At 41.9% G+C, this 26,980-nt stretch overlaps 1 protein-coding gene across 3 annotated transcripts in view; it reads left to right on the top strand.

Annotated features, from left to right (window-relative positions):
• LOC143351961 (protein O-mannosyl-transferase TMTC1-like) overlaps positions 1–26,980 on the top strand; it is a 184,747-nt gene that overhangs the window by 135,153 nt on the left and 22,614 nt on the right. For all 3 annotated transcript variants that reach the window (XR_013081841.1, XR_013081842.1, XM_076784102.1), the window contains exons 7-10: positions 1,685–1,874; positions 8,893–9,014; positions 9,122–9,286; positions 10,295–10,408. Coding sequence is in view for 1 of the 3 variants with exons in the window: in XM_076784102.1 (XP_076640217.1) it covers positions 1,685–1,874; positions 8,893–9,014; positions 9,122–9,286; positions 10,295–10,408 (591 nt within the window). In the remaining 2 variants the exon portion in view is untranslated. The remainder of the gene's footprint in view (positions 1–1,684; positions 1,875–8,892; positions 9,015–9,121; positions 9,287–10,294; positions 10,409–26,980) is intronic.

Raw genomic sequence — 26,980 nt, forward strand, 5'->3', positions numbered from 1 at the left:
ACTAGAGGCGGAACAATGCCACTTTGCGCTGGCTATATTTATATTTTCCAGTTGTCCCGGTCTCTTTTCGCGTTCTTCGTTAATGCGGATAATTATGTTCCTCTAGAATTTCGGTACAACGTAGTCTGTCATAAAGCCAAATATAATGTACGCATTACCTGGCTTACTACCCGACATTATTAAATCCAGAAAATGAGGAGTACGTACCTACGCGGAACTCGTTATCTGAGCGTGTTGTACACGAACGAGGACATGTTAAGTGGTGGAAAGCATGCACCGTTCGCGAGCTACATTTTTTTCAACGAAATCTCGAAATATCGTGTGACAAATTTCTCATGGGTTGCAAACATACAATAACATCGAGACGTATAATTTTTGCGCGACAACTGATTTATCTAAATCACGAGGACGGGTACGATAGCTGCGTTTTATTAATGCTTAGTCCAACTTACTATACCGAATGACAGAAAGTAAATTGAAAATTTTCGTCAAACATCGGTAAGAATTGGTTTCCGTATTTAAGAAACGAGGTGTGCTGTGGTGCTAGTCTCTATCTTGGTCCACTTGTAATCTGCTCGAGGACCGCGGTCGTGAAACGCATACAATTTTGATAATACCGCGGACAAAGTCGAGGACAATTAGAGAGGATCGTATACCGACGGTGCTAACATTCTCGAATATTTAGGGATCGCGTTGCGCGTGCCGTTGTGCGCGTCGGGTTGTTCGACAAACAATAGACTTGCCGAGTAAGCCTTCGCTAGGCGCGACGATACACCATCCTCCTCGAAGATCACCGTTGATGCTTGCTGTGGGATGCCGGGGCATTATATCGGTGATTATATCGGTAGACGCTGATAGCGAGAAAATGGAAGCCCGACGTCAGCATCGGAGGGTGGCTCTCCAGCGACGTCGTTCGACCTCTTCAGCGTCCGCGGCAGTCGAACAATGCCGGCCGCGGGAACTCGCTTTTCGCGCCAAGTATCGTCGAGCAATTTACGCGGCCGGAGCGAAGAACCAGAAGGGGAAAAAAGGAGAACACAACGACCAGGGTGAAAAGAAAAACGGATCGAAGGAAAACTCTGTTATAGACAACGGCTGAGCTCGACGAACAAAAGGAACGAAAGGGAGATCGTACGACAAGCTGACAAGCGAAACTTGAATTTATGCGTGTACAAACGAAGGATCAAATCCGGGGAAACGATTTTGTCGATGGTAATTGCTAGAGTGGGACGACCAACGAACGATCCACGGGTATTTGATACAACCGTGCATCGAGGACACTTTGACATCGATTCTGCTTTATGCGGAACTAATGCGCTCGATACGGATCCGTTGCCGAGAACCGAAAAGAGCCAATTGTTGCGAATGAAATATGTAATGGTTCGCATTTTGTTCAATTACAATATTCACCAATTAGCAACGATATAAAAGAAATAATAGGAAATTTGCTGCTCAACGCTCGAGGCAGGTCTGGGTTTGATTCGATCGACCACTTTTGCGACACGTGATTGACACTTTTGAATAGTAATAAGCCACGCGTGCCACGAGCGTAGTTCCGCAGGCCATGCCGCGGTGAAATACGAATATCGCACGACGCGAATTTTTCACTCGATTCGTAAAAAATTTTTAACGTTGCATATCGACGGTGTTAACGAGCGAGCCGCTTCTGTCTCTTTGATTTCAGATTATTGACGTTCTGCTATCTGGCGTCTCTGAATTGCTGGTTGCTGCTCTGCCCAGCGACACTTTCGCACGATTGGCAAATGGGATCCGTTCCTTTGGTCGCTTCGTTGGCTGACACTAGAAATCTGGCGACCTGCCTGTTTTTCGGCGGTTGTCTCATTCTCACGTACAAAGCCTTCACAGATTTCGAGGTAAGCGTGCGAACGACGAGTAAATTACGCCTCCGATGCGTTCGAAAGGTTTATGCAAATTGTGCCGTTTAATTTTAAAATGCGGTTGTATCGTGGCGCGCGTGTGATATAAATTACTCTTTAGTACACGTACATACCGTATTTACCGACGTTGTATAAAGAAATCGCCTCTCCGCGTCGCAAATCGGAATATTACGCATTAATTTTAATTGCAATAATGGAGAGCCGATCGGAAAATGAGAAACGAATGTTTGGAAAGGTGTACCCTCCATTGCATAAATTTTATTTTATCTCGCAAAGAGTACATTATTTCACGTATATGTATTTATACGTTCATAAATTAATTAATACTCCAATCGAACGATGTTGCCATGGAAAGAATATTATTTGGTTTCCAATCCAAATGTTGGTAAAATATTTTTCGAGGAACGTACGTTTACCAACATGGTACACCACAAGAGGTATATACCCGATTTTAATTGCTCGTATCTTTCCAACTATCGAGTAACTATGTCTGCCGTTATAAATCCGTGCGCAATCATATTAGAAAAGTTGGAGGAAATCGAAGCCAAGCAGTCGCGGTCCATCCGTTGCGAGTACCGGTCAGCGCACCGCAAAAGAGGGTCGCTCGTTCGAACAATTGCTCTGGCGTTGTTGAACACGCTCGTACGTATCAACGCGAGGTTAAACGGCCGACCGGCCAGCCAGTTATCGTCCGCAAGAAGTCATTTAGTCGTGAAAAGCTCGGAGGAGCAGCGAGCCGCAAAGTTCCGCGCAGTTTCCGTGGAACGACCGAGGTCGTCTATGATGAAGTTGTACTCGACTCGAAGGCCATAAAGAAAGTTTCGCGACTAGCGACGACGCTCTGTGTTCCGAGTGATCCGTCAGTAACGCGGCTGAGCGTACAACGTAATGACCTCTTTAAGGTTTAAGGCGCGGGTTGCCGGCCACTTTTCTCCGTATCTGTGGTTTTAACGTCGCCACTTGCCACCCCTTTTCCGCTCGATGTTACATTCTATGCGGAGAGTGGCAGTTAGAGACGACCGAGATCGAGGCCCGCGTTTATGGAATCGCGGACGGATGTCTTTTTTCAGGAACGAGGCCGTTCTTCTTGTCTCCGCGCGATAATCTTTCTGCCTAACATCCGATTTCAGAGATGTTTCTCTAATAGCGCCTCTCTCGGCATTGTTCTCGATGCTGTATTGTCCGCATTTTACGCGCGTCTTTGACACGCTTTGCCGCGAGGGACCGGGGAGATATGTACGTCGAACCACGAACGAAGAATACTCCTGGACGCGTGTTCTGACCCAGAATTGGACTTTCCGCGGATCGATGGGGAAATTCCGAGTTTTCCTCCAGAATCCTGAAACGTACGTCGGAACAACGTGGATAGAATTTTTACAAGGGATCGAATAATTAATTGAAGGAAATTGAAAGCCTCCGTACATACTCGAAACGAAGTTCGTGTTCAAAATAATCGTCGACACCTTTTAACAAACGTATTTATTGGTCAGAAAATGCGGCAACTTTGACGATCTGATCTCTAACGTAACGTCACAGAGCGAAAATACTCTACCGACGTCCATCGAGATACCAGCTTATCGATCATGGTTAGAAAGAAAATGTTTGTTCATGCTTAACACCGTACCAGCAATCTATCAATTCATTTTGATTCCAGAGAGACGTGCAAATATGTCAGTCAGTAATTTTCCCGTTCGTCCCGTTGTGTCTCGCGATCCATTGAAACGTACAATGCATGCGGCGGTGATCACAGAACTGCTGACCCGAAATTGATTCGCGCCAAACACATCTTTGAATAACGCGACGACAACTGGCCATTGCTGCCGGCCTCGCGTTTACTCATTTCCTGTCTAGTAATCGTTTCATCATCTCCGCTCCCCATCTTTCGAGCTTATTTACTCGCGCTGCGAGTGACAAACGACGGTAATTTGGCCACGAAAAAACCAGTCGTCCGTGAGAGATTGCGAGTTCGATTAATGAGGACGTGTTCCGATGGAAGTGGCCCGATAAACGTTTAACCGGGCTCGTATAAACGAGCATTTCGTTCAAACTGGTATAAGTTGATCGTTTTGCTAAAATAACGATCGCTGGACTTTCATTAACAGTGACACAATGTAAATGTTCCTGCTTGATATTAGAGGATCAAAATTCTGTTTAATTATCCGAACAAATTTATTATATACGTATCTTTTAATTTCTTTATTCGTTGATTAAACAGAAAAATACAATTTCAATCGTACATATTTGCCACCGTTTCATTCGTGACTTTGTTGCTCAAAATTTTGTTGGAAGATATAAAGGACGAAGATTTTGTGGAGATACGGGTTAAACAGCGCCGAAAGTGTAGGAACAAAAGATTCGCTTTTATATTCTAGTTCCGTGGCGGGTTTTGCAAACTTCCAGAAACTAGGTTGCAGTTTCCTTGCGAATCTAGTGTTTGAAATTTCTTCGCTGGATGAACTTACTCGAGAGAAATAGAACAAATAGTTGTTCGTTCCGATACTTCCTTTCTTCTCGTTAGGAGAGTGACATACATTTTCGAAACTCTGACTGAGTTGGAGAATTTCAGCGAGCGTTTGCGTCGTCTACGTGATCGCTTCTGAGCAGGAAATTCAGTACTTACATCACGAATCGGCTCCTGCTTTTATTCTTCGCTGTCTCTATTTTGTTAATTCAATCGACATTGCATTAGACTCATCATTTACGTCAAAGAGAAGTTTACTTTCCTGCAAATAAATTCAGTGCTGAATTGAGCGATTTCTTTTGAATTACATTCCATTCAAGATATTTTTCTTGTAATACCATACCATTGCTATTCGTATTCGTATCCAACGTTGCTTCTGATTAGCTGAAACGATCCCTGTATTACATGTTTTCAGATTCGTTTCCAACGTCTTCCTGTTATTTTCTTCGTCGCACGTTCAAACAATTTCTGCTCTCCAATTTGTCAATTCGGATAAGCGTGAGGCACTAGAACTATCAATTTCAGTATCATTTAACTTATCCTCGCGTGTTTGACCACAGTGAACCAATAGTCCTTTGCATTGTTCGTTATCGGCCCCGGTAACAGAATACGCCAGGGATCCTGGGATCCTGGGATCCTTCGGTTAAGCGACGCATAATTGGGGGCTCTCTTCCTCCTTCAAAGAGTAGTATACTTGGCCACTTGTTTTGCCATTCAAAATAGTTGAAATACTCGCGGTAGAGTGAGTGCATCTCAAATTCGATGTCCTTGATTAATGGTGCCACAAATAGTACTCGACGTTCATCAACCCGAATTATGCTGTTCGTACGCGAATTGTTACGATGGACATCATCGACTTTATTACGATAACTTTGCTATTTAAATTTTAAGCAATGGCAGAATGAACTATACAAATATTAAAATAATTAGCTACGCCAGATATCACTCGGTTACTTTGTCGCATTAAAATATTTGCACTTTTCGAATGACCATCCGTATCATAGTTATTCGTCTGTAATTTATCATTCGCCTCGACACGTCCGACACTTCCATCTTTTATCGCGCGCACCTCGGATGACTCTTCGCTTTCTTTGGTGATATCATTACTCTCAGTCACTTCGATACTCGTTCCTGGTCGCCCTTTGTACGCTTCTTTTGTATTTACGTGATGTATAGTCGAATTGCCTTTACCGGAACAAGTTTCATCATTTTCCGAATAGATGTTACCTTCCCACCTCTTTGACATTTGCAAAACAATGTTTGTATTTTCCAGCATTATATGATCGTCTAATTAGACAGCTACGCGATCTCCCATTAAAGCAGACTTTTTTCCTGGATCCCGACGTTTTGAAAAAGCTTTAAGTTTACATAAAAAGTTTCCTCCTTGCTCTTGCTATCTATATTTGAAAAATACTCTTTATATTTTTCTTTCTCGCCGGTAACAGTAGTGTCTAGTTATCGGACTGCTGATTTTCCTACTCTGCATATTTTATATAATTCTTTACGGGATTCTCTACGGTCTCACCCTCTTCGGGTGACAAATTATCTTTCCCCTTTAAGAATATTCTATCATTTTCCTTCGCTTTGAAACCCTTGCTTTCAATTTCTGCATTTATTATACAACGCAATTATGATTACACTTAAATAAAAACAATTACAATTGTCAAGGCAAGATTGCTACTCTCTCTTTATCGATACTGGATAACGTGAAACAGTCGTTCTTTCATTTTGCTTGGTATATTTCCTCTATACAGGGTGCTTGGCCAGCCCTGGGAAAAATTTTAATGGGAGATTCTAGAGTATCGAAAATATCAATTTGTCGATCGAGGCTTCGTTAAAAAGTTATTAACAAAATTAAATTAAAAAATTTCAATTCATTCACGGAAAAATTATTTTCTGTTGCAGGGGTCAATTATGTATAATCATTTTTGGTGAATACACAAAAAATTCTTTACTGTAACTTTTTAACGAAGGCTCAATGAACAAATTAGTATCGTTGATTTTCGTCTTATTTTGGCCTCTAGAATCTCCCATTAAAATTTTTCCCAGAGGTAGCCGAACAATTTTCTTTTTATTTGCCAAATAAAAGACATCTAGCGTATCTGCCCCTCGACTTTGGTATTTCCAACGATATCGATACCGTAATATTTCTGATTTTCTGATGGAACACATTATATTCCACGCTCCTTCGTGCTTCTCTTCCCTTTTCCGTTTCATCTTCTACATATCTCATTCACAGATTCGTTGATTTCTCTTCAACACCTTTACGATGTTTCGCGCGGCCGTGTTTATTCGCTTCCTCGTGCGAACGCATCGATGTTTCAGCTGTGCTCTCGTGTTTATCATATTTTTCATGAATATTTTCACGAGTGTCTATCTCGGTAGATTCATCGATTCGTGGAGAATTCAGCCAAAGATTTATACCATATTCCGAGAGTTTTTCCTCTTTCTTTGTTTCGTGCGATTTAAAATATAAAGCGTATACAAGGAATCGATGTTTAAATTTGTTGGTTTTACGAAAAATTTCTGTAATATTATGCAAGATGGCCAACAACCTTTTGTACAAGTTTTGATAGTACGTAGCTATAAATAATATTTAAACGCCACAGAAGCGTACATTCGTAAATACTTTGGTAAAAAATTCCCACAAAAATACGAAATATGGGCGGAACGATAAAGGTTTCACCGTGTGGTATGCTACTGTTCCATTGGGAAACATTTTTCCGATATTCTCTATAGCTCGAGCAATTCCCGCGCAAAAATCATAAACGAAAAACGCGTATTCATCGTGCGAAAACACTTTTAGCATTTTGAAGATCGTAAATTGTTACTTTACGGTCTATAACGTTGTAACCAAAAGCAATATGCTATTATAAAATTGAAAAATTTTAAACATTATGTTGATTACAAACATTCTACTGATTGTTGTAAACTTGTATGTCAAAAAAAGGTAATATCTATCGATCGATATTGACTAACTTTAAAATACATACGTCCGCAAATATTACCATTTAAAATGAAATGTTAGGAGAATCCCTTACGAATCGATGTTACTTTTTTGTAGTAAAAGTTAACTTTAGTACAGAGGAAAATAAAATGTGAGCGTTTTATGTACCCTACGTTGTTCGACGTCACCTTTCAATTTTGATCCTCGACAGTGTGTCCAAACATACCAGACTTCCATTGACGCTAAGAAACAACCCTCCCCAATCAGTTCCGCTCGAAGCCTCTCGCGTTGATCTCGTTCCTCGAGACTTTAATCCATCCTCGTTGGCGCGTGATTTCTGCTGTCCAAAGAACGAAGATCCTCGGCCGACGATCGTTAAAAAAAGCTGCTCTACCAGCGGCGCCGCGGCGTTCCCGTGTTTGCCTGACGTTCTACGATCCCCTCACCTTTTGCGATTCGCTCGTTAAACTCTCGACGTTTGAATTTCAACGAGACGTCAGTCAGGCCAACGCAACAGGAAAAAAATCTTTGCTGTCCTCGCACCGAAACATTAGATGGTATCAAACCCCGTTAAAAGTTGTTGCATTTTTGAAAAGCAGATAATAAAAGACAATATAACTGATAAAAGAAATTTATTTGAATTAAACAGGAGTCAAGTAACGCGTTCGTTACATTTTTTTCTCTAGACGGGTCCAAATTAGAATCGTATAAAAAATTTTATTCCGTAAAATTTGAATTATTTACGAATAATAATATTTTTGGTATCGTTCGTTTATTGTGTTCTCCGTGGGTCAGCACTTATAGTTTGAATTTCTTTTTAAACATTATGTCTATGTTAAAAAAATTAGCTCGTTCCTTCGCCGCCACGAATCTCATTAGCAGCACTTCTCGGGCACGCTTTATGCTCGAGAGAATCGCTAGCCGCGCCCACTGCCCCACTGCCCAAAGATCGATTTTGGGCCTTAGCACAGTCTTGTTCAAACCGGCCATAGTGAAACGTGTAGTTCAAGAGGCTTTGTGTTGTTCGAATCTCTCCTTTGTGTTTAACGTAATTCGGTCACGTTAATTAATACAAGGCTCAAGCTCATAAACCCCATAAACCATATAAACATATTATGTGTCTTGAAATAGCGCATAATTTTGGCAGTTTCTCAAATCTCAATCTCTGATGGAAATGGCGATCAATAACATCGTCGTTTCCTTTAGAAGCTCGATTCACGGTTCTCGTTAATATTGACTCTTTTGTGAGCACTGCCTTGTGTTTTTAAAATAAAAATCTTGCTTAAAATGTTTCCACCAACTCGTTTTTCGCGAACCTTCTACCCGACCGGCAATCTCATTTATACAGTCCACGTTTTCAAACAGTCTACGTTTTCTGTTTCTTCTACTATAAAGCCTAGAGGCACGCTACTCATGACAAGTTTCCAAGCATTCGTTGGAAAGACGAAAGGTAAAACTACGTTCTTTCCTTGTATGAATGTTCTTTAATACGTAGTTAGTGCCTAACGCAACGTGTTCCGGCGCAGTCGAGGCGGAGCGCTTTTCACCGTTCACGTCTAACGCAGAAACCTGCGTTTCATTTACAGCAACAGAGGCACCCGCCTCTTCTTCTTGGTTGGATGTTCCTGGTACTGCCGTTCCTCCCCGCATCCAATCTATTTATTACCGTTGGATTCGTCGTCGCGGAACGAGTACTGTACATGCCGAGGTAATATTAATTTATGGCAATTTTCTAGAATCGAACCGTTCGTTGTTCCTTTCGCGGAATAATTCGATAGAGACGTCATAAAAATCGAAATGTTAATAATTTTTCAGCGTTGGATGGATCCTTTTGGTCGTATATGGAATGCAAATCTGCTGGACAGCGATACCACGCAGAAGAAGTTTTATAACTGCGGGAATAGCGCTACTGTTGATCTTAGGGTGTTACAAAACCGTTCTTCGGAACAAAGACTGGACGTCCAGAGAAACTCTACTCAGGTTAGTCGGACAAAAGTTTAACCAAATCGAACGTGTCGTTACTTGTTCCAAATTAGACAATAGCTTTAAACAAGACGTTTATGGACGATCGATTGTTTATTAGTAACAATGCTGGAAATTCCCGTTCGAGAACCAGCATTTTCTATTCGACAGGAATTTTTTTAGAAAATACGGTCGCTCCTAAAACGCGCATAAAATTTATAGCCGCCAGCTACCATGAAATTCTTCGAGTAATATGTGGATACTTTTACGATAAGTTTCGAGATATATTCTTAATTTCACGTGTAACTACTTTGCTCCTGTAATAAAAAATTACTGCGAGTTCTATAAAAGTGTAACGTGAAATTTCGTAAAAGTGGTTTACTACCTAAAAGGTTTAACAGCTGGCGTTTAAGAAGTACGAAAAACGAAAGTCGCGAAAGGGAATAAGAAATAAAAAATTATTAGTAGAAAGAAAATTACTACTATAAATCTCATGCTTATTAAGTATAGAGCTACATCGTGCAAACTAAAATGTCAGCTCGCGGTTTGTTAGATGCTGGACCTCTATAGGTAATATGTGCTGTAATTTTTCGTGTCTTTCAACTGCTAGAAATAATTTCAGCGAGTCTTGAATAAAACCAGGTACATCCGTCGAACCTTTTCGCGAACCAAAAGAGAATCGGGGAAAAAGAACGAGGGTGCTCGACGTTAACGAAATTCCCTGGCCAGTCGTTTGCACGGTGTAAGCCTGTTCGCGGCGCGTGGGATCTATCCCCCACCCGTTGACTAAATTTGCCAAATCGCAAAGTAATTCCACCAAGATTTACGAGTGGCTCTCAGTCACGGCTCGAACAACGCTCCTGGCGCGGTGCCAGCCTCGTACTTACACGTTATGCAGAAGCAATTGGGCCGTGCGCGACGATACGAAACGTAACTATCGCAGATAACGGGGGTGACGAGAGAAAGAGCTAGGGAAGGGTCAAAGAGGGATTTGGCCTTGTCTGAGCTGGAATCGCCTTGTTGCAGAGCGGGGTTGCGGTCTCTTCCTCACAACGCCAAGATGCATTACAACTTTGCCAACTTCCTCAGAGACATGTCGCATCCGAACCGGGCGATCCTGCATTACCAGCTAGCCCTTTGGTGAGTATGTATTTCGTCGTCGATGTTGTTTGCGTTACGCGGCTACGAGGACACAGTCAACGTCCTTGATTTCTCGGGTGTGCGAACTTTTTGCAAAACCGATGGAAACCGGACTCTCAAAGAGATTTCGGGATTTCGAGATTTCGAGTTTCCCGTGTACCGTTCATGACGAACGTATCAACATAATTATGGTTCCTTGATAGCTGCTGCATCTTTCCTTGTAATTATCCGAGGACTGTGTCTTCCAAACTAATTATGATTTCGGTCAGAGTAGCACTCGTCTATTCGCAACCCACGAAAGATCAAATTAACTTTTTTATAAGTAAAGAAATATGCTCCAAGTCCTTCTTTTTATTTAAAAAGACACGTTTACCCCAATTAAGCACGGCGTAGAACATTGTTTACGGTTTTGGTTACTCTAATTAGTTTAGGTAATTTTGTGCCGAACCGAAAATTTCACTGAAAAAATCCAAATTGGAGACTTTGTTGTGCGTTTGAAAGGAAAGACCGTTGATTAAAATAAACTTGAAAGTTCCTTTGGCGTTTGCAAAGCAACCTACGCGTGTCTTTCGTTTCCCAGTTGCGCCGGAGGTTAAAGGGATGATCATTTATGATGGTTTGCGAGCGCGAGCCGTGTAATGCGCGCGCGTAACGTTTTCAATTTTCCACTCAGAGGCGCAGACGGTATCGGCTGACATCGTCCCATCCATTTCAATAGGATCGTTCTCCCCGAAGAAGCTAGCATTATGTCCTCTGCGTGGCTCGCGACCATTCGGTTTTATTTGCATTAAACTGAATCGCTTGGAAATACACGTAGACAGGCTGTTTCTCGCCGAAAGGCGCTTTCAGAGTCCCGCGGTCACTGATGTCCGTCGTAGACGATTTAAAAGCCACTCGCGGTCGATGAGTTTCTCGTATTTCTCGGGAAATTCGTGGCACGCGATGGCAACGCTTTTTAAGGCGGATAAGCACCCTGCAGGATCGATAAAATCGAATCGTTCCTTTTTGCATTTTTTCGAACCTTTATCGTTCGAAAGCCTCGCTGATCCAGAATTATTGGAAGGAAGATCGTAAATGGAGAGTCGTTCGTTGGAACTAAATTAACGTTTTATTCGAAGAAAATAATTGGCGAACCATTTTTAAATTTGCAAGCCCCTTTAAACGAACGGTCGTCGAAGCGTGTTCGGTATTAAAAGTCTCCGGTGTCGATACGCGTTCCTCTGTTATTTTAAAAACAAGGCCCAGCGCATAATGGATTTGTATAGAGGAATGTCGAGAAAAGCGGCCCCCGAACGAAACGATCGACCTATCCGTGCTACCAGAAGTGCATAAATCAAGCTACTCACCGACATCTCTCTGACAACCGGATTTTCGCCGCCCCGTTTCGCACGCATGCACGCACGCACGCACGCACGCCTTGCTCACCCGCGATCGATCGTGCAATAATTTTGAAGGGAATTCGCGCGAAACGAATGCCCCAATTCGATCGAGAGCGATCTCATCAATTCCTCGCTTAAAGACAGAATCTCGAATTTTACCAATCGCAACAAAGTATCCTCGGGCTAACTCCTCGGTTGCAGAGACTAAACGGTCCCGATTTTTGATCGTATGCGCATCCGACACTGTCGTTCTAAATTGGAATTAGTCGTAAGGGACTATTGCGTTGTTCTTGAGGAGCAAGCAGTCACGGGCGGCTCGCGTTGCAAATGTCTCTTTGCTCGACGAGGACAGAAAGCTGTCACTCTACACGATCGTTTTTTCGTCTCGTGTTCTTTTAACGAGAAGCAAGCACGCCCAACGAATGCGCTTATCAAAGCAGTAAGAGGTTTACTGACAGCGACCGGTATTCCGATAATGAAAATTCCACTTTCCCATTCGCGCGAATCCTTTTGAAGTCGACACTTGAATGAACCGATTCCGTTCTTCTTTCTCCGAACGAGCTTGTTTCCTTCGTTTCATTTCGTTTCCGGCATACCGGCCATGTTTCACGCTGTCTGTCCGTCTGCGATCACCGATTTCTGTAAATATTCCCATTGACACTGTCCAGTCGTTGATTTTCATTGACGCGCATACGTCTTCGCTGTTGCTAACGTTATTTCGAATAGGATATGATCGCATCGAAAAAACGGTCCAAGCACTCACGTAATTAGATGGTTTCTCCACCTAGGTTTTCTTGAAATTATCGCAAACGACGGAACAAGTCATAAAGCAAACAGCTGACGAGATCCGATCTAGTCTATTGCGCTTCAAGCTGTAATTCCGTCAGATTTTTACACCGTGTCGCGGGGCAGGGCGGGGGCAGGGAAACGGAAAAGCTCAACGATTCGTGCATCTGTGGAACTGCTGGTTCGCTCCAACGATCCCGTTTCCTTCGCATTCGGAACCGGTAAGCAAAATTAATCCGCGCGCCGGTGGTGTACACCGTTTTATAGGCCGAGTAAAATGCAGAATCCAATTAAATAATTCAAGCATGACGGCGCGATGAAGGATCGGCATACGGAGCGCAACCACGCGTTAAATCCGCGCGAAAACACGCGAGAGCCCGCTGTGAAATCGCTCAATACTTTGCCGATATGAGATATCAAGTGCTTGCGGTGTGTTCTGCGTTCCATGCCACGGGAAAGCATTTCATGTCGAGTCTAGCTTACGCTACGCTTGATGCTCGTTTACGCAGCGGATCGAAAAGCAAGTCGCACTCGAAAATCTCAAGCATCGTTCGTCGGATAATGCTTCTACGTATCCTCGAAATTCAAAAATAATCAGTCGCGATACGAAATATTATTACAGGCACGGATGGAATATGGTCTGTGGTAAAACGTCTCAAGGGGGTCGGACTAATATCGCGTTTCGTTTCGAGAACCAGGCGCCCGACTACCGAGCGTTAACAGACAAAAATTAATCGTCGCAGAGTTGGTCCTATCGAGCAATTACTCACGCGTCGTGCCAAATATAATAGAAATTAGTTGACGTCGTAGTTTTTCTCGAGTATACGTTTCAACTCCGGAGCATCTACGCGCGACAAAGGAAGAAGCGGCGAGACGAAACAAATTTCATATTTCTGGAATTAAACGTGGCAGCGAATAAAAGGAAAATAGCGCGAACAGTGTTGCAAAGTGGAAAGCGTGGTCCTACGAAGAAATAATTTAGGTTAATGAATTATTTTAATTGGACAGCAACGTAACGCACACGCGCATTACAAGTGGGCCATATACAAAATAAACGAGAGTAAAGTGTAGGAATGTTTGTTAGAACCTGAATTGTAAACGATACGAGCGAAAGGTTAGAATAGCATTATACAGTTACAGAGAAAGTTTTTAACGAACGGTGCTCTTTCAGTCAGGCCTGACTTTTTAAGGCAGAGTAGCGATAGAATCGTCAATGCGATCTACCGAACTTGAATTATATCGATCCAACATTGACGATCTGAAATCGGAAATGAGAAAATAGCAAAGTGCATTAAACCCGTTCTCTCTCGGCGAACAAAGTCACAGCGTAAGGATCGATATTTCACGTGGCTTTATCGATGCATACAATCTTCGTCCGTCCGATGTATTCTTTCGGATGGTCCGTTTTCTATCTTATTAGTAGAAGGGAAACTTTTCTGTCGTTAGACTAGTGTTCTAGATCGAAATCGAGAATGGATTCATGAATACACGGCCCTTTGCTAGAGAGAACGATTATAGCCCGGCTCGATTAACCCACGGGATTCTCATGACTATGGATACAAAGATGAAAAGGACACGGTAACTTAGAGCGGGTTTGCCACCTTCGCAAAGTAGTCAAGAATCCACGATGAATTTCCGGCGAGGCTAAAGAATTTTAATCGGTCGACACTTTCATAATCTTTGCGCGGCTTTATGGCGAAATTCTTTTGCGCGACGCGACCAATGTTTATTAATGAAAGAGTCCGCTTCTGTGTGTTCGGGGTTAATTAAAAAACAGCGATTAAGATGGATGCCGGTGACTGGCTTGGCTTGGCTTGGCTTGGCTTGGCGCGTTACGCGATACTCGATACGCTCTAAGCTTCGAAAAGAATTCTATTGACGAGGAACGTCAAAGGATTACACGCTTCGCGCTGAACGCAATTTTCTAGATTAGAATTCATGATTCGGGCGGAATTCGGGACCGGTAAAAACCTATTACTGGCCGAGATCTCATGTTTAAATGGATCATTATCCGACGCTGTGTGGATAGTTGCATCGGTTTCCAAAGACAAACTGGTATCGAGCCGTGTTTATAGGTTATTCCCTGTGTACTTTGTAGCTTATGCTACGACTCGCAGATAATGGAGGTTTTACATTAACGTAAGTCGATGCATAAGCGTAAAGCATATGTTGAATAATCCATCAATATGGTATCTGAATATCAGCGTCTATCTATCTGTTATGGTGATGAAATACTGAAATAACGATGGATTTAAATACGATTCTCTTATCCCCTTCTTCCGTCCTATCGATTCACGTTTGTTCTTTGTTTGGAAACATGCTCGGAACATTCGTCTCGCGTTAGCCGAAAGAGGTATTTCGTAACCACGAATCACGCGACATTTCCTGCGACCTATAAACAAAGCTCGTCGCGGTTTTCTTCGTCGCTCGTTTCTCCCCGCGAGACACAAGTGGAGCATTGTGTCGTGCTAGTTATTTCGGACGACACCGCCGACTCTCGTTCATCAGCGGCAGAATTCTATCGACGAGGACGCCGGGGTAAAAGTGGCGTCGCGCAATTTTTCCATTGCTACTGGCATTGCCACGAACAACGCGGCCTCTCCGCATCTTCTCGGAGTACGTACCTACCTACATAGCCAGACCAAGGCCGCGAAAACCCAACAAAAGTGCATTAATTAGCCATAACCCCGCTATGCGCGAGATGGAGTGGCAACCGCCTCGCTCCTCTCTCTTTTTTCCTCTTTCCCTTTCGCTGTTGCGCTTCCCCCTGTTTCGTCCACTTTCCTCTATTCGGCTCTGGCTTCGCTATTTTTCCCCCTCTTTGTTATTTTTTGTTCGGCGAGCCGCAAGCCACTTCTTACGTTCCCTCCCTGGCCCCGAGGCTAATGCACCTCATTTTAAAATCCAAGTATCTTTGCTTCCGACCAACGACCGATTCTCGCTTAGCTGCCCTCGAAACGGAATCGATCATCCCCGAATGATCGCGAGATTACCGATAGCCAACTCGAACTCTGAACGTTTTCACTTCCATTTTCGTTCTATTTCACCGCGACACTTTCTTCCCGGACATGGATAGTTTGCTCTTGACGAACGTTCCAACGTTACGTATATTTTTTAATCCCTCGATGCGCACCCCGTGAAATATGGATTCGTTTTCGCGTGAAACTCCATAGATGAATTATGGCCCATAATACCAACGAACGTACGAAAATTAAAGTCACTGTTAATCACGGGCCACCATAAATCCCGTTCTAATAGGTACGATGATTTTACAACGTCACAAATGAATAGCCTCTCGACATCTGCATTTCGAATTGCATTCAATCCTCGTTATGTCGCGTATGCTACGAGTTCAATTATCTTTGATATTATTGTAGCTCACAATTATCTCGACATGATCCTATCGTGTTAATTGGCAACCTATTATGCTATATTGAGATGTTGGTAGGAACACGTCAACCTCGTGATCGCGCACAACATCGACGCAGCAAATTTTTTCGACGATCAGCATCCCGCTTTAATTTCCTGTGTTCTCGTCACGTCCCGCATACTGAATCCAATTATATTTGCATTAAATCGTTCCCGTTGGCGAATTAATGCGCTTTACGAGCGTGAAATAAATCTCGCTTCGCGAAATCGGGCTCGTTGTTGCACGGGAAACGAAGGATTTTTACAATTATTTTAATGACGTATGCACACCGTGCGATCTATCCACTTAAGCCTTGTCGCGTCGTTTACGTAACGGTCAGACAATTGCCATTTTATAAATCGCTGCGTTTTCGAGCGTATGTGCTCGTTTCTCTTGAAGAAATATCTCGTGATCTCGAACGGTCTTGAAAGAAATCTACCCTCTTGAAAAATATAGAGGAAAATAATAAATTAAATTTTCCTTTGTCGGACACTTGAAAAGTGTTTTTTACATTATATATTGCAACGCGTAGTATGTGCATTACACTGAATATAGAAAAGCAACGAAATTGCTAACGAAATCACTTTTAGCCATTTTATTTCGCGCGCTAACCAATCGTCAGCATCGTCATAATATCGCGATATTTGTTCGCGAAAACGCAATCAGTTCGGTAAACAGTGGGTAAAACGTGGCTGGGGACAGTAAAAAGGGGGTGCAAGAAGGCGTGGAAACGAGGGACGCGCGGGGGTGGCAGGTTGCATCGTCGGCTGGATGAAAATTCCACTTGGACGGTACACTATCGCGCGTCCAGCTCGTCCCTAGATCTCATTTCCTAGGCTGAGTCCGTCCACTCGCCCCCCCCCCCCCCCCCCATCCATTCCACCCGACCTTTCTTTGTCATTTTCCTCCGTTTGTTTCGTTGGCAAAATCGACGCGTGTTCTTTACGCTCGAATCATTCCATCGTTTCTTACAAAAGATACCAGGAATTTTGTTAAGGCACACCGAAACGTAAACAAGTATCAGTTCTCTCTTCTGCGTCAGTCCTTTTCGAAAGATCCCAACTTACTTTGGTCGATTTAATTAATACATTTTTTAAACTCAACATTGAACGTGAACCTAAACTGCATTAATTACTAATTATGGTAATATGAGCGTTATTTATAATTATACGTCAACTACGACACGTTACGATTCAACAAAATTCTCGACATCGTCCGCAAAAAATGATCGACTTGACGTAGAATGACCTGCTTGTCAGCTTGGTTTTCGACGCACCCTGTGCGTCAACGCCACTTTGTTACGAATTGACGGGTTATTTTTGGGGAGACAAATGTTTCGGAAACGTGTTAAGTGATGGACGGCATATGCACATCTGAACTAGATTAAATTTATACAGGACTTCTCTATTATTTGTTTCCATCCGTATGACATGGAAGGATCAACGTTACTCGCCTTCGATCGTAATCTATTATCGAAGAATGATACATTACACGTTCCGGTTGCTATCTGCTAAATTTTATTTTAATATTTTAAATAAATAATAATAAGCAATTTTACGTATAAAAATGTTGAAAGCGTTTCGTTCGTGTAGGATTTATTTTTGATGAAAATCGGTTGTGTATTTAACGAAGATGCTAAATTTTGCTCTGAATAATTGTGTTAGGTTGGTACGTGATATTTTAGAATTATTAACAAATTTGAAAGATTTAATGGTTTGTTATTGTACGTATCGCGCATTACAATCAGTGTTATCGATTAAAAGAGCTCGGAACTTGTCTCGCTAACGGGGTAAACAGTTTCAGCAGTTTATTAATTATCGCAGGAATAACGAGAATTATTTTAATTCTCGTGAATCATTCTACTACCGTATCACATTGTATGCAAATGTACAAGCGAAAACGATGTTTCGTGACTATATCTGCTAAATTAAGCCGAACACGTATAAATTAATATTTAAAAATCCTGTATTTCGTCTATAATAGTTTCTCGTATAACAATTTTGTTTGGAAATTTCATTGTACATTTATGCAACGAGCATTCGCCGCTCTGTGCTCTCTCGTTATACGATATTTGTTTCATCCCCTGTACAAATGCCATAGAAATATCGATCTATAAATCCTATACGACTCGTATAGATTATGAAAGCTTCGTCACCATTCGCCCTGCAATTTTAATAAACAAATTCCTGCTAAGTATTTCGCAAATCACATTAAAATTTACAAAAAAAAAAGTATTAAATACACCTCTATTTTAAATAATTTTTAGATATTTCTTGGGCTTAAAAATGAAATTTCAATAATTCCGTTTAAAAAATAGAATACAATTTTTGTTAGATACCTTTCAGAAATCCTGTGCAATCGTCAGACGATAAATTGTGCACGATTCCCGAAGATTACGATAGCTCTGACACAATTCGTTCTGGAATTTCAATAAAGAAACAAATTCGCGAGTATTTCGTAAATCGTGCCAAATGTCGGTAGAAAGATACTACTACGTTAGAAGATTCTTTTACGAATATACTAGTAGTTTCGCAGAAAAAAATTGTATTCTAAAATTCCAGCGTTCCTTTAAATGCAAGAATTCGCTCAATTCAGTCCGTAATACGATTTTTCTTATAGGTCCTATAGAAATTCCATGCAAACATTGCAGGAAAATAAATCGTGCACGATTCGATTTATTTTACAATCGCTTCGATGTCATTCACTCTGTAAATCCAATAAACAAATTCCTCGCGACCGCTTCGTAAACCGGGTCAAGCATTGACGAGGAAATATCGAATACTCAAAAATTTTATTTTTTAAATGCACTCGTAGTTCCAATTGAAATAATTCTATTTGTATTTGTTCGGAACATTCTTTTCTACACAATAATTCGTTTGGTTTCACGAAAATGTTCACGCGGTACATTTTTAGAGACTCGTGATCGATAATTCAGATTTCCAATCAAGTGATCGGTTATTTAGAATTTTATTACGTAGAAATAATGAATTTCTGATGAATTCTATTCTGAAATTCTAACATTCCTCCGCAGGATTCTGCCTGATAATACGATTCTTCTTACATCCCCCGTAGAAATTGTATGCAAACGTCGGACAATAAATCGTGCAGTATTGGCGACGTGTTAGGATCGCGCGGACGCCGCGCCGTTCGCTCTCGAAATTCGATAAACAAATTCCTTGCGGGCGGTTCGTAGTAAATTGTGTCAACCGTCAGCGAGAAAGCGCGGTGCTCGAAAGCTCAGACGGACCAGTTCGGCGACGTTCATCACGATTGACGTTTATCGTCTAGCAGCGAACGAGTATTCTCATGCCAGGCAGGCAGGCAGGCAGGCAGGCGTGTTCTTGTTCGCTGGCGCGTTCTCCTCGTTGACGTTCCTGCGCTGCACGACGAATTAGTTTTCGATCAGCCGCTCGAAATTTCCCCGAGGAGACATTCCGCAAAGTTCTCCGAGTCCACGGGGACTTGCACACCGGCTAAGTAATTTAAAGTAGCCTGAGATTGACCCGGCCTGTGCTCCAGTAATAATTGAGCGTCGCTGGAAGAACGTTGAGTTCACCTAGGCGTCGCGTCGCGTCGGTTCTCTCGATCGGAGACGCTCCTCGGCACTCTGTTGCATCGCGGCGCTATTGCATTCACGAAAAGAATGGCTCCGGGTGTCTTGAGAATTGTCACGGAAGAATGAAATAAAGAATGGACGGAGAGAAATATCGATGGGATGCCTCTTAGGATCGATGAGAGGCGTGACTCTTGTTTGCTTTTCATTTGCCCGGGAGAACCGACAGTTTCCTCGGGAACGGTTTCTTCTCTTTCCTCTCTTTTTATCTCGATCCGTTCCTTCCAGAAGATCCTGTACGTTTCGTTGCTTTCCTCTTCTTTCTACCGGCGTCTGTGCAAATTTCCACGATCGACGCTATTTTCCGAACATCATCTTAAACGTCTTTTAATTTCGTGTCCCGACCGCTTTGACTCTTCCCGCGAGAAAGAAATAAATATTCAACGCGGTGAGCTTCTTCCAACGAGGAAATTGAATATTCATTATTGTCCTAGCCAATGTTTTTTTACGGCGTTCGTGGAAAGGTACAAGTTACATCTTTAAACGTATCGACTCGTACGTGGATCCCGTTCGAAATTTATTCAACTTATTTTGCCATCTTAGTTGATCGTACCAAGATACAATGTAGATTGACCGGGCTGTGGACTGTATTTGTAAAAATGTGTAGAGCGTAAGGTTTTAATGTTTTCCTTGCAACATTAGCAAGCTGGGTTCGAAACGAAAATTTCCGTAACCTCGAGGAAAAGGTCGGACGAGGCAAATGTTGGACAAAATGAATTCTATTCAATTTCGCTGGTTCTTTGCCCCGGGGATCCGCTTTAATAACAAAGTTCAAAAATATTGGCACAATATCGACGTTTCGATCAAAATCCTTTAATGGTCTTTGGCGAGTTAAAGTCACTATTCGTCGAAACGTCAAATACAATTCTGCGATAAAACGCACTGTGGCAGTAACTGTAATTATGAAAGTGGGCTGAACGAAACCTTGGGAAAAATTGAATTTATTTCTCATGTTGTCGCATTACGTGGCTCTTGATTGCAATAAAATAGCAGAAATTATTAAGTTGAGTCAAAAGGTAAATAAAATTAAAGAATGATCAAAATTTGTTAAGACTAATTAACGTATCGGCAATCCTGTAAAGATTTATTTCAAGTTAGTCGCTGCACGGCTACTCTTTATGCTCGCGGTAGATAGATTGATGCATTATGCGATTGCAATTTTACGATGGCGCGCTTTTACTATTATCCCAAGCACAGCATAAACCAGGCTGGGTAGGCGTATACCGATATACCGAGAGCCCGACGGTAAATCAAGTTCGGAGAAAATCTCCCGAATACGTTGATCCCTGGTAAAAAATCTCTTCGGCCGGGTAAAAGGAACCATTGCTAGGCAGGTATCTGCCCTTCGCGATACTAATGCATACGGTTTTATTATTTATTTACTCGCTGATACGCGATAGACTCAACTTTAACGACTGGCTAACAAATGGCTATATTATATGTATATTAGTTTTCCTGCAGTTTATTCAGTTCCCTCAAAATTATTTGTTCGATTATATCTGCTGTTGTTGTTGTTGTTGTTGTTGTTGCGTCACCAAATAATCTTTATAGCAGCTTTATAGCAGCTTTATAGCTGCTTATTTATAGCAGCGCCGTATTATTTTATACGAAACCGCAAATAAATACTTGCCATTATTCTTCTATTCAGCGTAAAAATCAATGCGTTCGGTTAATCCGTTTAGCAATTTCGCGATAAAACACGCTCAGAATTTATGATATTCGAAATTCGTTCGTTAAAGAATTCGACGCGAAACACTCTAAAGTATTCGGCTGTGATACACGAGTACGCCAAACAGTTAAACTGTAAATCACGGAACGAAAAATTTTGCCTTTTTAACTAGCGTATCGATCAAATTCCTCTGCTCGCGTCGATGGAATCGTGCGAAGCCAACGTTAAGCAACAATGCGCGTAACAAATGTACGACCGCGATAGAAGATAATAGTAGAGCATTATGGAAACAATGCGGTCAATTCATTCAGCGAAGTTTCCTGCGGATGAACAATACGAGCCTGTAGTACATTCGTTGGTCTTTCCTACTACTTGCACACCCTCATTATTGTTCTCCAAGAACAATGATCGAACTAACCTCTCGGAGGAAGCCTGATTTCCTATTGCTCATCATCGATCTTTTTTCTTTTTTCTTTTTTTATTCGAGCTTGCCACTTAATTATTGCAATTAAAATAATGCCGATACACAAATTACAGATTATTTTCGAAGCTGTGAATTTGATGTTTGCGGGTAAATTTATGAGTCTTTACGAGTCATTAAAAATTGGTAGTTTACAGAATACTGTTATAGCGCTATAATGGAAAGACAGATTTGTTATACGACCGACAGTCCAGTCTTCCTTGTCCTTGCTGTATCTCTCTTGCTTGCTGCCCTCGTATCCAGCTTTGTCGACGCCTTAACTTTACGATTCCCTGCGACCATAAACTCAGTCTATCGAAAATTACGACAGGATGTCCACCAAGAACCGAACTATACGAAACTGCCGTCTAACAAGATCTCGAATTGGAGGAATATTGGTAGGAAATATTGATTATTTTCGCTTACAAATTAAAACGATAAAAGTACAGTATCGCGGCGACGATATAGAGCGTAAGCGACGTGTAAATAAAATAAAATAAATCAGAGTCGCAAAGAGTTATCTCGGTCATTGAGTGAACCTCGTTTCCTACACTACAAGGCTTACTTAGTTTAAAGAATATAATACTCGATCGTACCTGCAAACGATGTTAGAGCGAAAGGAAAAAAATAGAAACAGTAATTCCTGTGAATCCATAAAAAGTATACTTATACTTTGCTACAAGGAACGACAGCGAAATCACCGAGATAAGCATAATAACTCACTTGAGCTGTTCTCGACGACTAGGTGTCGCGAAAGGGGACAAACAAGCTCTCTATTTTCCAAAGAAAATTACGCGTTGTGCCAAATGCAGCTGCTTAGTTCAGTCTATCTTGATACATGTAGCAAGCTATTACAAGCTGAGTTTCTTCTATCGTGCTGTCCGAAACGCACAAGATGATTTACGATCGGTAATTTGTCGTCGCGGCGATCTCGAAATTTGACGAAAACGGAAATTCAACGAAACGCCCAAAGGCATTAAATAAATATTAAAGGAACAGGGTGGGATTTATTCAACTGCTGCGAAAAGGGTTCGCTGCTACGTACGATATATTCGAGTAGTACACTCTGACACACTCTATCGGCTTCATTATACATAAATGAACCGACGTTATTTATTATCCAATAAAGAGACGCTCCTGATAGGCGACACCGTTGCGGGTGCATTTCCCGAGCTGTATCCTCTGACGTGTAAATATCGAGGTCTCCCTCTGACGCTCTCCGGAGACCAGTTGGACACGTTCCACATCTTTCGCTCTGCTTTTCGACAGCTCGTACTCCCTGCGTCAATTAAAAGGATCTCGGAACGAAATGTCTCCGGTGATTTTATCCTACGAAACGAGAGCTCGTTTATAAATGAAATTAGAAAAAGTAACGTGGAAAATTGTACTAATTTCTTTTTTTTCGAATTCAACGATAGAGAAACTGAACGCCTGGGTACCGTGCATAATCTACAATGCTCCGAAGTAGATTGCTTACAAACAGCCCGACACTGATATGCACCAGCAACCGCAAAACGAAATCCAACGAACGTCTTATCACTTTCATAAATTCTCCTTTTTACGTCTCTTTCTTTCCTCCGAGACGTCAAGCACAGTGCAAGATAGATAACCCGTACCAGCCATCACAGGGCTGGCTTTCCATCAGTTCTTATTTTCTCTAGTTCTCACCTTAGCCATCGATTCCTTCGATAGAAGTCCTAACGTGTTGAGTGTCCCCTCGTCTGTTGCACTGATCGACTGGACAGCGGTAACCTTATTCTTTCTTTCTTTCTGTTAACCGTTATCCACTTTTACGGACATTTGGCGGAAACGTACAGTTTCAGGTGAGCTCCGAACCATCGATGCCAGCACAGCGCACGAACTTTCCGAACGACGTAGGTTAGGGTTCGCTCGTCCGAGATCTGAACTTGTCCGGCTCAGCTTAAGTCGAACGATCGGAAAAGAATTTCTGCTTTCTGCGTGTACAGCCGTGGACAATGCATTTTCCCTTTCTCGTGCGTTTCCTTCTATCGAACCATCTTCCATCGTCGTTATTTTTATTGCAACTAGGAGAACTTCATCTTGTGGCACCAAGGGCAGAGAAAAAGGCGCGAGATTAATTAATAGTTGTTTCGCTACGAACCATTGAATTCGCAATATCGTATCGTTCCGCGTTCCACGCGTCACGCTATATCAGAGTAAGTAATAATTCACTGTCACGTAGAAAAGCAATGTAAACGCGAGTTCGCTTGTTCTTAAAAGAGTCACGTCGCGAGTTAGATCTCACTTTTCACTAGTAACTAGAACGAACGGGCTTGTTTCATCCATTTCAGAACTTGTGCTTCCGGTTCAGCAGCGAACTTTGCACAATGGTGTGCGCGACCGAACGGAGCAAGAAATTCGTTAGAAAGTTAAACTTGCGTCCAAAGTATTGCTCTACCAACCAACAGTATGATCCATTCTCGTATTTTGTTGTACCGAATATATTATCTTAACCCTGCGGTTCCATCTGGAGCTGAATCCGGTATCGTATTTCGTTCCGAATGACCGTGTTTCAGATAAGGCATTACAGTTAATTGAAATAAAAGAAAGAAACGATCACCTGTTAGCAAACACCTGACTTTGACGATACTATGACGCCTTGGTCGGTGCGATAAATTTCACTGCCTTCTATCATTCGTTCGCAATTCATGCCATTCTGAGTTTCACGCGTCACGCTATATCAAACAGATTGGCCAATAATTCACTGCCAGAGAGAAAAACAATGCAAGCGTGAGTTCGCTTGCCCCTAAAAAAGTCACATTGTGAGTTAGATCTCACTTTCCCGCGATAGCTAGAGCGAACGACTTGTTTCATCCATTTCAGAACTTGTGTTTCTTCCGTTTTAACGGTGCACTTCGTACAACGGCGTGCTCGAGCGTGCAGGGGAAAAAGTTCGATCGCATGACCGAAAGAAATCTTGAGACATGCTTTAATAGCCACAATTTCTTAAATTGCCCGCGGATGATCGTATCTCGCGGAAAGATTTCGTGTCCGTGGCCTTTATCGGCGCGTCTAATAGAGGAACGCTCAACAAAGCGGCTTTAATTAAAACTTTGTAGCGAGATAGCCCGGGGATATTTTCGGACGAGTGTAAGCAGCCTGAACTTCAGAGGGAAGGTCGAAGTTCTCGATCCTTCTGGTCGTCATATCTCGAGATATGAACGTTCGTTCAAAGGCAAACTGTGTCTGGTTTCTTGCACGACGGGTAGAACGCAATGTCTTCTTTCTGTTTCAAGTTAATAAACCGGTATATTTGCGTTCACCGTTTACGGATTGAGTTTTATCGTAAATAATTACCTCGCTGAAACGTGTTCATGTTCTGCCTTACTTCAATTCCTTTTTTAATCGTGAAACGACTCCGAAAAATTGAAATACAAAACTACTATTCGATTTCTATTGATCGTATTTTGTGCCCAGTTCACATCCGCAAAGCCGATTAGCTCTCGTTGGCTGTATATCCAAATTTCGACAGCTCATTTAACCGGTTTAATTGAAAAAGTGTTACTCTTGTTAAATAAAGGCTAACAGACTATCAAAGCAAACGAAATTTCATGAAATAATCATTGTCGGTAACGCTAGAAACATTTAATAATTTTCTTACGAATGAAATTATTCAAATAATTTACTAACCGGTTGTTGTATTTTAATAAACAATTTAGTTACGCGTATTGAAAGTACTAAAACTTTAGACGCGTGCAGTTCCGAAACCACTACCGTTTTATTAATTATCGAGCCATTGTTAGCAGCGGCAAAGCTTCCTCTTTAAAATGGTTTTTGGTTTTTGTCGATCGGATTTTCCGTTTTCGAGATATACCCAGAGATCAAACAGATGATTTCAATTGTGTACTTTGAAATTTAGAATTCGTTAAAGTAAGAGTTTCTTCCTAAAATTCATTGCATATATTGACAGAATAATAAGAAAAAAACTTTAATAATGTTACGGACTGTAACTTGTACAGTTAAGTGTTAATTAAGAATTATACACAAATGCATAAATGTTACTTTAAAAGATCCGTGAAAGGAAACTTTTCAGTAGAAAGGTACGACTTGAATGGCAATGTTATACCATTTACTGCAAGGAAAAAAATGTGAAAAGTATTTCACTCGGAGTTTTTACTTGAACGGTACATTGTTAGTTGTTCCTAATTGAACTTATTAAGAGAGTCCTTCGAGCAGTCCCGATTTTCTACGTTCCGACGATTCTCAGGAACTCGTCTCGCTTTTTTTTCCTTCGATTTTAAACTCATTGCAAAAATTGGTTATGGCAATTGTATCGTGCCGTTCCACGAGCCAATATTTTTATTGATTCATTGCTACTTTTTCTAAAAAGTGTCTTGAGAGTTTACTATGTCCGAGTGATACGATTTAATTTAAAAGCAATTCAAAGGATACATCGTTCCATTTAAAACAGAACGAATGACCTAAAAATATCTTTGGAACTACAATCCTCACCCGAGAGAGCCAAAAAACTTGTACTTGAAATTTTCGTTCGTATGTTTACAAGTAAACAAGTATCTAGGTTGTAACATCGAAACTCGTTCTACGTATGCAGATAACAATGCAGTAGGAAGGTTTAAATGATATTTCCGGGTGAAGAAAAATTTCGATGGACAATTTACCGCGAGATCTGAATTCCTGACGCAACCGTACTTCCATCGGTTCCCTCGACGGGTGTTTCATCCACACGTTTTCTTAGTATTCTCAGGGATTGCGTTTTATTCTCCGGAAGAGCAACGCATTTCTGAGAAATCCTCTTTTTGAACGATACAAGCACGACAAGAGAGGTGACTGCGTCGAGAGCATTTTCCTTTCAGGGCCCTCGTAGGTCTCTCTGTAATGTAATAAGCGCAAAGTTCGTTTCGTGCTTCACGCATTGCGTCCTGAAACGTGTTTTCGAGCCTTTCTCGTATTCGCGTCGTGCGATTGCCAGGCGGAGTTTCTGTTTGCCCGGAAGCGTGTCGTCGAACGTCTTATGCGATTAAGAAAATTGAATCGAGAAGAAACGCTTACATCGCTCCGGGAATCGACGCGCTCTAACGTTGCAAATGCGCGACGCGGAAGAAACGTTGAATTCTCTGATTTAACGCCGCCAGTTTCATCGACGTTCCTCGAGAAAACGCGATATCTGGTCATCGGGGATTCTTTTATATCACTAGCGACGGAAAAAACGGTGAGAGGGGTAATAATCAGTGGCGCTGTTATCTGACCATTTATCCGCCTACGACGGTATCGTGG

Source organism: Colletes latitarsis, chromosome 1 (assembly GCF_051014445.1).
Source record: "Colletes latitarsis isolate SP2378_abdomen chromosome 1, iyColLati1, whole genome shotgun sequence".
NCBI lineage: Eukaryota > Metazoa > Arthropoda > Insecta > Hymenoptera > Colletidae > Colletes > Colletes latitarsis.